The following is a 12086-nucleotide window of genomic DNA, read 5'->3' as shown; positions in this document are numbered from 1 at the left end:
CGCCCCTTTCGTCCCAAGACACTTGCTGCTCCGTCAAGTCCCTCCCCCACCGCCAGCCCTCGCCCTGCCCCGCCGCACCCAGGGGCCAGATCGCGGCGGGGCAGAGAAGGGAGCAACCCGGAGCCGAGCCCAGCAGCTGCCAGGTGCCCTCGCCCGGCTGGGGATCCCCCCGCTCCATCCCTCCGCCTGCGGCCCTCCTCCCTGCCCACTGCCTGTCTGGGTCTGCCACCTTCCCCTGCCACCTTCCCCTGCCCGCTGCCACCTTCCCTCTGCCCTCTGCCACCTTCCCCTGCCCGCTGCCACCTTCCTCTGCCACCTTCCCTCTGCCACCTTCCCTTTGTACTAACACCCCTTCATCTCTCTCCTCCACCTTCCTTCTATCTTTTTATCACTCCATCTCTCTCTTCTACACTCCCTCCATTCTCTTCTCTCTATGCCCATCTCTTCCAAATTCCCTCCTTTTCTCGGTCTCACCTGCTCCCTTTCTTCCGCCGTCTCTTTCTGGGGCTGTCCCGTTCCTGTGGTCCTGGCACCTCTGCCAGGCTGATTCGCTCGTGGGCCCGTCTCTCCCCAGTCATCCCCTTCTCTCTGCTGCCCGGCCTTTTGCAGTGACTCGCACCCCCTCCTTCCTTCCTTCCCCACCCCCTTGATTTCTCCAGCTCTCTCTTTTCCTCTGCCCCCCTGTTTCCGCTCCGTGCCCCTGCCAGCCCCCCTAGGGGTTGTGCCCCCACCCCGGTGTCACGCTGGCTGCATGCTGGTTGCTGAAGCGCCAGCGATGGGGACCAGCCGGGGGATCCCTCGCCCGCTGCCTGCCCAGGCCCCCCTACGCCCATGAGATGGGAGTCAAGCAGAACCCCCCCGAAGCCACCGTCCTGCCCGTGCCGGGGGCGCCGGGCGAGAACCTGCGTCGGCTGCAGCAGCGGAAGGGGCTGCTGAAGGCCGAGGGGCAGCTGGCGGGCTGGGGCCTGGCCCTGGCGCTCGGGGGGATCCTGCTCATGGTGCTGCACACAGAGCTGGCCTGGTTCGGGGGCTGCAAGGTAGGACGGTGCCCCTCAGCCCCGACCCGCAGCCCCCCCTGCTTCCCCACCCTCAGCTCTGCTGGTGCCCCTCACTCTCGACCTGCAGCCCCTGCTAGCCCAGCCTGGGTCCACTCCACACCTCTGCCGGTGCCCCTCACTCCCGACTCGCAGCCCCTGCTAGCCCAGCCTGGGTCCACCTCACAGCTCTGCCGGTGCCCCTCACTCCCGACCTGCAGCCCCATCCCGGAACTAGCCGCCACGTGCTGGAATTCGGTGACTGGTGCCACCAGCCCCAGGCTGCAGAAACTTATTCAAATAATTTATTAAACCAGCCGTCAGGCACGGGCCGTTGGGGGAGGGGGGAAGTGTCAGAGTGGAGGGGCTGGAAGCCCGGACTCCTGGGTTCTATCTCTAGATCTGGGAGGGGGGTGGGTTCTAGTGGGTTAGAGAAGGGGGGAGGGGCTGGGAGCCCGGACTCCTGGGTTCTCATCTTGTCTCTTGCCGTAGAACCCAGGAGTCCTGACTCCCTGCTCTGGAGTCTCAGTGGGGTCTGGCTAACGGCTAGGACTCTCCGGTGGCCAATGGACCCTCCCAGCGATTAGCCGTGGGCGCAGCCTGGCTCAGTGTCTGGAACGGGCCCCTGGATCCGTTCTGGGCCCTCTCCCAGAACTCTCCCTTCTGTGGGCATGTCAGGGCGGGAACCCGGAGACGGTACAGAAACAACCTGTACTGCAGGGAGCGGGGTGGGGGTGCTCCCCTGGCAGGTAGGGCTGGCCTGATCCCCCGTGTGGTGCTAGGGGAGCCGAGGGAGTCAGTGGGGAAACTGAGGCACAAGCAGTGCTCATTTTGATGTCTCGCTGGGCACCAGCTCCTGGTGCAGACCTTGGCCATCCCGCTCTCGCTCTTGGCACCATCCAGCCCCTGTGCAAGAAGCCGCCAGGACTGGCTGCTCCGATTGTTCCCAACACAATCGCGCCCTTCACCAGGGGTGTTGATTCTGGGCCAGTGACAGGATAAATATTGATCAGGAAGGAGGAGGTGGCAGCTTCATACGGAAGAGGAGATCGATCAATCATTGCACAGGGCATGGGGGAGGGTGGTCTGGGGGTTAGAGTGGGGGGGGGCTGGAAGCTAGGACTCCTGGGTTCTCTCCCTGGGTCTGGGAGGGGAGTGGGGTCTAGTGGTTAGAGCAGGGGGGAGGGGCTGGGAGTCCGGACTCCTGGGTTCTATCAGGGCTGGGTTCTGGGTTCCCTGCATTTGCCTCCCTTTAAGCAGCCTTGCCCGCGCCCTGCCGCCTTCTCCGTGGCAAATCCTCCCGGCCTCGCTCCAAACCCTCCACCTGCCCCGGCAGCGCCGTGTTTGCTCAGGGTGGGGCTGTGATCTGAACTGGGCCGGAGGCAGCCCTCTGCCAGCAGAGCCACGGGACGGGGGGAGGGAACAGGTGGGGGGGCGATTCCCACCCCCCGCTCCCTTGGGGCCCGGCTGTGGTGTCAGCCTTGGCTGGTGGCCGCTTTCCTGGGTTGATTACAAAGAACAATGAGATTTTGCACCGAGAGCTACTGGGGGTGGGGGGGGGTCAAACACCCCAGATCCACCCAGCCTGGCTGGGGCGGGAATGGGGCTCGGGGCCTCTCCCCTCTAGGGGGTGCTGGCTCTGATCCAGCCCCAGGGCAGGGCCTGGCTGGCTCGGGGGGTTTCACCCTTGTTTTCTCCCCCACCCCGCAGTGGTTTGCGTATCTGTTCCTGGTGAAATGCCTCCTCTCGCTCTCCACCGCCACCCTGCTGGCCCTCATCCTCGCCTTCCACGTCAAGGAGATCCAGGTAAGGCTCCTGCCCTCAAATCCTAGGAACTCCCCCCTCCAGACTTGCCCCTGATTCTCCCACCCCGAAGAAGGCTCCCCTGCAGTGGGTGGGGTGGGGCTACATTTGGGGTTCCCCTTTTTGGGACTGAAGCTCCCCCCAGCTGCTCTGAGCTCTTGGATCGAAAGTGGCCACCTCCTTATCAGCTTTTCCTAAGTCAAATTGGAACCCAGGAGTCCTGGCTCCTCCCCCACTCCTGCCCCCTCACTCTAACCACTAGACATCACTCTGCTCCCAGAGCCAGGGAAAGAACCCAGGAGTCCTGCCCCAGCCCCCCCAACCCCCGCACTCTAACCACTAGGCCCCACTCCCCTCCCACAGCCGAGGAAAGAACCCAAGAGTCCGGGCTCCCAGCCCCCACTCCAACCCCCCAAACCGGTGACGGAAAACGGTCACTGACTATTTTTCCATCAGTTGGGGGCAGATTCCATCTAATCTCCCCAGATCAGGCTGAGTCTGGGCTTGTCTAGCTGCCTCGGCTGCTGGTGGGTGACAGAGGGCTGTGAGTTGTGGGTTGGCTGTTTATGTCCCTGCTGCACACACACATACACTCTCTCTCTCTCTCACACACACAAAGACAAAGACACAGAGACACAGACACACACGCACACAAAGACACAGAGACACACTCATGGACACACACAGATACACAGACACACACGGGCACACACACACACACACACAGAGACACACAGAGAGACACACAGAGACACATTCATGGACACACACACAAAGACACAGACACACGCACACACACACACACACACGGGCACACACAGAGACACACAGACACACACGCACACACACAGACACACACGGACACACACACACACAGAGACACACAGAGAGACACACAGAGACACATTCATGGACACACACACAAAGACACAGACACGCACACACACACACACACACGGGCACACACAGAGACACACAGACACACACGCACACACACAGACATACACGGACACACACACACACAGAGACACACAGAGAGACACACAGAGACACATTCATGGACACACACACAAAGACACAGACACATGCACACACACAGACACACACGGGCACACACAGAGACACACAGACACACAGAGAGATACACACACAGACGCACACTCACAGACACAAGGGCACACACACACACACAGAGACACAGAGAGACACACAGAGACACATTCATGGACACACACACAAAGACACAGACACACACGCACAGACACGCACGGGCACACACAGACACACACAGATACACACACAGACACACACGTGGTGTTGGAGTCCCAGCAGCCGGCAGGGTGGAAATGGGAGGTTGATCTTGCGAGGGTGGAAGTTTCCCGCCCCGGGTTCTTGGGGCGGGAGAGCGAGGAGATCCCGGCGGTGAGTCACCGCACACACACGCCTCGTGGCCCAGACAGACACACACCTCATGGCCCAGACAGACAGACAGGGAGCAGGGCTCAGCCCCACCCAGCAGTGGGTCACCCCCCCGCCCGCATCCTGGTCCAGCCTCTCCTGGGCCCCTCTAGCGGGAGAGTAGCTCTGGGTCTCCCTGCCCCTGCCCTGATGGCCCCTGGGGGGCCAGGCAGTGGGGGGCCGTGACTGGCCCCTGCCCGCAGCAGGGGACCGGGGGGTGGGGGGGCGTTGAGCAACTGAACTGAGGATCCTCCTCCAGGCAGGGGCAAATCCCAGAGAGGCAAGAAAGATGGAGAAAGTGAAAACAAAGGAGAGAAACAGTGACCGGGGCGGGGGAGGGGGGGAAGTCAGGACTCCTGGGTTCTCTCCCCGGCTCCGGGAGAGGAGTGGGGTCTGGTGGGTTAGAGCCGAGGTGGGGGGTGGGGAGCCCGGACTCCTGGGTTCTCTCCTCGGCTCCAGGAGAGGAGTGGGGTCTGGTGGGTTAGAGCCAAGGTGGGGGGTGAAGTCAGGACTCCTGGGTTCTCTCCCCGGCTCCGGGAGAGGAGTGGGGTCTGGTGGGTTAGAGCCGAGGTGGGGGGTGGGGAGCCCGGACTCCTGGGTTCTCTCCCCGGCTCTGGGAAAGGAGTGGGGTCTGGTGGGTTAGAGCTGAGGTGGGGGTGGAGAGCCCGGACTCCTGGGTTCTCTCCCCAGCTCTGGGAAAGGAGTGGGGTCTGGTGGGTTAGAGCCGAGGTGGGGGGTGGGGAGCCCGGACTCCTGGGTTCTCTCCCCGGCTCTGGGAAAGGAGTGGGGTCTGGTGGGTTAGAGCCGAGATGGGGGGTGGGGAGCCCGGACTCCTGGGTTCCATGCTCTCCCCCTCTTTCGCCCCCCACAGCTCTTCATGCTGGACAACTCGCTCCAGGACTGGCGCCTCGCGGTGAGCGGCCCCAAGCTGGGCCTGATCCTGCTGGAGCTGCTGGTCTGCTCCCTGCACCCCTTCCCCATGGGGGGCTCCCCGTGCCTGGCCCCCGAGCTGGCCCCCGCGGCCCCCTTCCTGCCGGGGGCCGAGACGCCGCTGTCGCTGCTGATGTTCCTGCGGCTCTACCTGGTGCCGCGGGCTGCGCTGCTGCAGAGCCGGGTGCTGGGGGACGCCTCGTACCGCACCATCGGCTCCCTCAACCAGATCCGCTTCCAGTACCCGTTCGTCCTGCGCCTGCTGGTCAACCGCCAGCCGGGCCGGGTGCTGCTGGTGCTCACCCTGGGGCTCTGGCTCACCGCCTCCTGGGTGCTGGCCGTCTGCGAGAGGTGCGGCGGGCGCGGGCAGCCCGGGGCCCCGGGGCGTAGGCCCCGAGTGCATAGGGGGAGGGCAGCCCGGCCCCGGGGCATGCCGGGAAAGCGGCCAGCGCGGGCCCCGAGTGCATTGTGGGAGGGCAGCCCGGCCCCGGGGCATGCCGGGAAAGCGGCCAGCGCGGGCCCCGAGTGCATTGTGGGAGGGCAGCCCGGCCCCGGGACATGCCGGGAAAGCGGCCAGCGTGGGCCCCGAGTGCATTGTGGGAGGGCAGCCCGGCCCCGGGGCATGCCGGGAAAGCGGCCAGCGTGGGCCCCGAGTGCATTGTGGGAGGGCAGCCCGGCCCCGGGGCATGCCGGGAAAGCGGCCAGCGTGGGCCCCGAGTGCATTGTGGGAGGGCAGCCCGGCACCGGGGCATGCCAGGAAAGCGGCCAGCGTGGGCCCCGAGTGCATTGTGGGAGGGCAGGCCCGGCCCCGGGGCATGCCGGGAAAGCGGCCAGCGCGGGCCCCGAGTGCATTATGGGAGGGCAGCCCGGGGCCCCGGGGCATGCCGGGAAAGCGGCCAGCGTGGGCCCCGAGTGCATTGTGGGAGGGCAGCCCGGCCCCGGGGCATGCCGGGAAAGCGGCCAGCGTGGGCCCCGAGTGCATTGTGGGAGGGCAGCCCGGCCCCGGGGCATGCCGGGAAAGCGGCCAGCATGGGCCCCGAGTGCACTGTGGGAGGGCAGGCCCGGCCCCGGGGCATGCCGGGATGCAGGCAGCTGAGGGCCCTGGGGCATTGTGGGAAACAGGCAACTTCAGGCCCAGGTGCACTGTGGGAAAGTGGTCCAGGGCCAAAGTGCATTGTGGGAAAGGGGCCAACTTAGGGCCCAAGTGCACCATGGGAAAGCAGTTTAATTTAGGCCAAGGTGCATTATGGGAAATCATCCATCGGCCAAGGTGCATCGTGGGAAAGCGGCCATAGGCCAAGGTGCGTCATGGGAAAGTGGCAACGGCCCAGCGGCATGGTGGGAAAACCGGCAATTGAAGGCGAAAGAGCAGCATGGAAAAGGAGCCAAGCGGCCAGGTGCATTGTGGGTTGAGGGGCTCCCGCTGTAGGCCCAAGGGCATGCTGGGAAAGCCGCCAGGCAGAAGGCCCAGGGGCATTGTGGGGGCGGGGAGGCTCAGTGGGGGGGTCTCTGACGCTGTCTCTGTGCCCCCCGCGCCGCAGGGAGAACAGAGCATGGCAGCTGGAGGAGACGCTGTGGGTCATTCCCATCACCTTCCTCACCATCGGCTACGGGGACGTGGTGCCACGGACGGCGTGCGGCCGGCTGGTCTGTCTGTGCACCGGCATCATGGTAAGGGCCCTGCCCCCCACCCCCGGTCCCTAGTACTGCCCTGGGGCCAGCTCCCTGCCCCCCCCCCGCAGCACAGCGCCCCCTCATACTGCCCTGGGGCAACCCCCCCCACCGCAGCACAGCGCCCCCTAGTACTGCCCTGGGGCCAGCTCCCTGCCCCCCCGCAGCACAGCGCTTTCTCATACTGCCCTGGGGCCAACCCCCCCCACCGCAGCACAGCGCCCCCTCATACTGCCCTGGGGCCAGCTCCCTGCCCCCCCGCAGCACAGCGCTTTCTCATACTGCCCTGGGGCCAACCCCCCCCACCACAGCACAGTGGCCCCTGGGGCCAGCCCCCCCCTCACAGAACAGCGGCCCCTCGGGCCAACCCCCCCCTGCAGAACAGTACCCCCTAGTGCTGCCCTGGGACCAGCCCCCCCGCCCCTGCCCCCCGCAGCACAGTGCCCCTCAGTGCCGCCCTGGGGCCAACCCCCCCCACCGCAGCACAGCGCCCCCTAGTGCTGCCCTGGGGCCACACCCCCCCCACAGCACAGCACCCCCTAGTGCTGCCCTGGGGCCAGACCCTCCCTCCCCACAGCGCAGCGCCCCCCAGTGCTGCCCTGGGGCCAGACCCTCCCTCCCCACAGCGCAGCGCCCCCAAGTGCCGCTCTGGGGTCAGCCCCCCCCGCAGTGCTGCGCCCCCTAGTGCTGCCCTGGGGCACTGCCTGGCTAATCGCATCCTCCGTCTCTGCCGCAGGGCGTTGGCTGCACGGCGCTGCTGGTGGCAGTGGCAGCTGACAAAATGGAGTTCAACCGGGCGGAGAAACACGTTTACAACTTCATGATGGACATACAGTGCACCAAAGAGGTGGGGCAGAACCCAGGCGTCCGGCCCCCAGCCCCTCTCCCACCCTGCTGTAACCATTAGACCCTACTCCTCTCCCAGAGCTGGGGGGAGAACCCAGGCGTCCGGCCCCCAGCCCCTCTCCCACCCTGCTCTAACCACTAGACCCTACTCCTCTCCCAGAGCTGGGGGGAGAACCCAGGAGTCCGGGCTCCCAGCCCCCCTGCTCTGACCTCACTCCCCTCCCGGTGCCGGGAATGTGGCTGATTTACAAACATCCTTCAGTGGACGGGGATGGGAAACGCTGCCGGTGCCTGCTGGGGGGGGAGGGCAGGGCCCCCCGTGCCCCCCCGCTCCCCCCAGCCAGGCCCTGATCCCCCTCCCCCTGGGCATGGTGGGGCTTGGCTGGGCCTGCACAGGCTAAGCCGACACAGGGGCATTGTGAGCAGGTGGCCAAGCCCTGGAAAGCCAGGTGCATTGTGGGAACGTGCCCAGCCGCCAAGATCCAGGTGCATTGTGGGACAGGGGAACAGTAAAACCCGGTGCATTGTGGGAACGTGCCCAGCCGCCAAGATCCAGGTGCATTGTGGGATGGGGGAATACTAAGGCCCCAGGTGCATGGTGGGAAAGTGGCCAACCCTGTGGCCCAGGTGCATTGTGGGAAGTATAGGGAGGGAGCTCAGAGTTCAGGTGCCTTGTGCCCCTTCCCATCCCACCCCAAGAGCCCCAGGTGGGGGGGGGGTAGGGCACAGCTGCCCCGGTGCATTGTGGGAAGGATGAGGGGCTCAGGATCCTGACATGTCTCCGTCCCCCCCAGATGAAGAACTCGGCAGCCAACGTCCTGCAGGCGGCTTGGCTCTTCCACAGACACAGCAAGGCCAGGGCCGGGCGTCGGGCCCGGACACAGCACAGGCGCTTGCTGGCGGCCATCCACAGGTGAGTGACAGCGCCCGGATGCCTGGGTCCGCTCCCGGCCTGTAGGGGTGGGGGCAGTGGGATCTAGTGGTTAGCGCACAGGGCTGGGAGCCAGGACTGCTGGGTTCTCTCTCCAGCTCTGGGAGGGTGCTGGGGACTGGGAGTGAGGGGCACTGGCTGAGCTGGGGTGGGGCAGGGCTGGGCTAGCAGGGGCTGCAGGTCGGGAGTGAGGGGCACTGGCAGGGCTGTGGGGTGGGGGTGTGGGGAGGGGAGCCCAGGGCTGGGCTAGCAGGGGCTGAGGGTCGGGAGTGAGGGGCACCAGCTGAGCTGTGCGGGGGGGAGCCCAGGGCTGGGCTAGCAGGGGCTGCGGGTCGGGAGTGAGGGGCACCAGCTGAGCTGTGCGGGGAGGGGAGCCCAGGGCTGGGCTAGCAGGGGCTGCAGGTCGGGAGTGAGGGGCACTGGCAGGGCTGTGGGGTGGGGGTGGGGAGGGGAGCCCAGGGCTGGGCTAGCAGGGGCTGCGGGTCGGGAGTGAGGGGCACCAGCTGAGCGCTTTCTCCGGTTCTGCAGGTTCCGGGAGGTCCGGATTCGGCACCGGAAGCTCCGGGACCAGGTTAACACCCTGGTGGACATGTCGAAGGTGAGTCCTGCCTGCGCGTCCCAGCGGAGGGGAGTCTTTGATCTGGGGATCCCAGCCTGGCGTCCCTCTCCCAGGACCCCTAAGTAACCCAGCCCCACACAGCCCCCTGCTCGGGGACAATAAGCTGCAGGGACTGAGCCAGGATGGGGGGCTGGGGGCCAGGACTCCTGGGTTCTCGCCCCGGCTCCGGGGGGGAGTGGGGTCTAGTGTGTTAGAGTGGGCCACTTTCCCACAATGCCCCGGGGTTTTGTCTGCTCCCCTCCAGGTGCAGACGATTCTCTGTGACCTCAGCACCGGGCTCAGCACCTCCCAGCGGGGCCTGGAGAAGCGAATCAACACCCTGGACCAGAAGCTGGATGCGCTGACAAGGCTGGTGACGGCCGCCCTGGAGGCCAAACAACCGCAGGAGCAGTGGCTGCTACAGCCCCAGGACAGCCAGACAGGTGGGCACGGTGCCCCTCACTCCTGACCCGCAGCCCCCTGCCAACCCAGCCCTGCCCCCTCCCCCCTCAGCTCTGCCAGTGCCCCTCACTTCTGACCCGCAGCCCCCTACTAGCCCAGCCCAGGGCTCCACCCTCAGCCCTGCCAGGGCCCCTCACTCCCAACCCACAGCCCCCTGCCAGCCCAGCCCTGCCGGTGCCCCTCACTCCCGACTCGCAGCCCCCTGCCAGCCCAGCCCTGCCCCCTCCCCCCTCAGCCCTGCCAGGGCCCCTCACTCCCGACCCGCAGCCCCCTGCCAATCCAGCCCTGCCGGTGCCCCTCACTCCTGACCCGCAGCCCCCTGCCAATCCAGCCCTGCCCCCTCCCCCCTCAGCCCTGCCAGGGCCCGTCACTCCCAACCCACAGCCCCCTACTAGCCCAGGGCTCCACCCTCAGCCCTGCCAGGGCCCCTCACTCCCGACCCGCAGCCCCCTGCCAGCCCAGCCCTGCCGGTGCCCCTCACTCCCGACTCGCAGCCCCCTGCCAGCCCAGCCCTGCCGGTGCCCCTCACTCCTGACCCGCAGCCCCCTGCTAGCCCAGCCCTGCCGGTGCCCCTCACTCCTGACCCGCAGCCCCCTGCCAACCCAGCCCTGCCGGTGCCCCTCACTCCTGACCCGCAGCCCCCTGCCAACCCAGCCCTGTCCCCTCCCCCCTCAGCTCTGCCAGTGCCCCTCACTTCTGACCCGCAGCCCCCTACTAGCCCAGCCCTGCCGGTGCCCCTCACTCCCGACTCGCAGCCCCCTGCCAGCCCAGCCCTGCCGGTGCCCCTCAGCCCCGACCCGCAGCCCCCTGCTAGCCCAGCCCTGCCCCCTCCCCCCTCAGCTCTGCCAGGGCCCCTCACTCCCAACACACAGCCCCCTGCCAGCCCAGCCCTGCCGGTGCCCCTCACTCCCGACCCGCAGCCCCCTGCTAGCCCAGCCCTGCCCCCTCCCCTCTCAGCTCTGCCAGTGCCCCTCACTCCCGACCTGCAGCCCCCTGCTAGCCCAGCCCTGGGCTCCCCCCCACACTAGCTCTGCCTGCAAATCCATAAGCCCCCCTTTTCCTCCCCACCCCTTAGTGTGGGGGGAGGGGGGCGCTGGGGTGTGAAGTGTAAAGGGCCGGGTTCCCCCTGGGGCGAGATTAACCTCTGGCTCCGTTTCTCTCTGCTTTGCAGGCCGGTGAGGCGTTGTTGACCCTGCATTGGAGCCCAGACCCGGGTCCAGGGGCGCCTGCCCCATAGGGGCCTGCAGGGACTCAGCCCCCTGTACCCCGACTGGGACTGAAGGAGATGCCACTTGGGGGGCTGGGAATGGGTGGACAACAGCGCTCCCTGGTGGCCACGGGCTGGAACCGCAGGCTGCCTGTGCTCACCCCAGCTCCAAAGTGCAAGAGGGTTACACCCCCAAAGGGGGGCTGGTTAGATCACGGCCGCCGTCAGGTGAAATATGGCAGCACACGTCTTCCTCGAGGGGCTCCCCACTGGGGAGCGATCCATGCAGCAGGCCCACGCTTTGCAGCAGGACACCCCCAGCTGTGAGTGGGCGTGCAAAGACCCAAGCTGCAGATGGAAGACACGTGCTTCGCACCAGTAGATTTGTGATTGTGAACAGTGTGCGAGGGATCCAGGATGTGAGCCAGGGAAGGCACACGCTTTGCACGAGGGGATCGCTGAGTGCAAGCAGCCCTGCGTGGGACTGAGGGACACACAGTGCGTGCTCTGCACAAGAGGTGCTGTGACTGGCAGCTGGCATGCGAGGAATCCAGGATGTGAGGGAGGGAAGACATAAGCTTTGCACAAGGGGCTCTGGGATTGTGAAGGCTCCAGGGCGTGAGACACAGCAGGCCCATGCTGTGCACAAGGGTGAGTGGTGAATGTGAGCCATTGTGCAAAAGAGCCAGGCTGTGAAACACGGCCAGCTTGCACTTTGCACCAGGGGCAGCGTGACTGTGAACAAGTATGTGAGGGATGCCAGCTGTGAAACACGGCAGACGCATGCTTTGCACCAGGGGCTCTGGCATGCGAGGGACCCAGTGTGCGAGACTTGGAAAGCACCTGCTTTGCAAAAGGGGCTTTGGGATTGCGAGCAGCCGTGAGAGACCGTAGAAACGTGAAATACAGAGCACATGGGTGTCATAACAGGTGGCGGCTCGGCGTGCAAGGGGGCTAAGTGTGAAAGCCTGGTTCCCCTCTTTAGACAAGGCTGTGCATGCTCGCACCACTCGCTCAGGAAGCAGACCATGGAGGGCACGACTCTCACCCAGAGCAAATGGCCCTGCGTACAGCACCAGGCGCGCCCAAGGCTGGTTCTTGTCACTACCCAGCCTAGAGCACTAGGAAATAGCCAGGACAGGAATG

General features: G+C 66.1%; 1 protein-coding gene across 1 annotated transcript; it reads left to right on the top strand.

Moving 5' to 3' along the window:
- The first annotated feature begins 730 nt into the window (after nt 1-730).
- Nucleotides 731-10994, top strand: KCNN4 (potassium calcium-activated channel subfamily N member 4). Its single transcript, XM_050929785.1, has 9 exons — nt 731-1037; nt 2745-2840; nt 5167-5576; nt 6767-6896; nt 7633-7743; nt 8537-8655; nt 9202-9271; nt 9537-9714; nt 10905-10994. The coding sequence occupies exons 1-9, from the start codon at nt 837-839 to the stop codon at nt 10910-10912; spliced, it is 1323 nt and encodes a 440-aa protein (XP_050785742.1). The 5' UTR covers nt 731-836; the 3' UTR covers nt 10913-10994.
- The last annotated feature ends 1092 nt before the right edge of the window (nt 10995-12086 follow it).

This window comes from Gopherus flavomarginatus, chromosome 20, assembly GCF_025201925.1.
Source record: "Gopherus flavomarginatus isolate rGopFla2 chromosome 20, rGopFla2.mat.asm, whole genome shotgun sequence".
In the NCBI taxonomy this organism is placed as follows: Eukaryota; Metazoa; Chordata; order Testudines; family Testudinidae; genus Gopherus; species Gopherus flavomarginatus.
This window is presented reverse-complemented; position numbering and strand designations above follow the sequence as displayed.

Coding starts and splice junctions, on each gene's coding strand:
- KCNN4 (XM_050929785.1), top strand. CDS start 837: ATGGGAGTCAAGCAGAACCCCCCCGAAGCCACCGTCCTGCCCGTGCCG. Junction 2,841..5,166: donor TCCACGTCAAGGAGATCCAG/GTAAGGCTCCTG, acceptor CGCCCCCCACAG/CTCTTCATGCTGGACAACTC. Junction 9,272..9,536: donor CCCTGGTGGACATGTCGAAG/GTGAGTCCTGCC, acceptor GCTCCCCTCCAG/GTGCAGACGATTCTCTGTGA.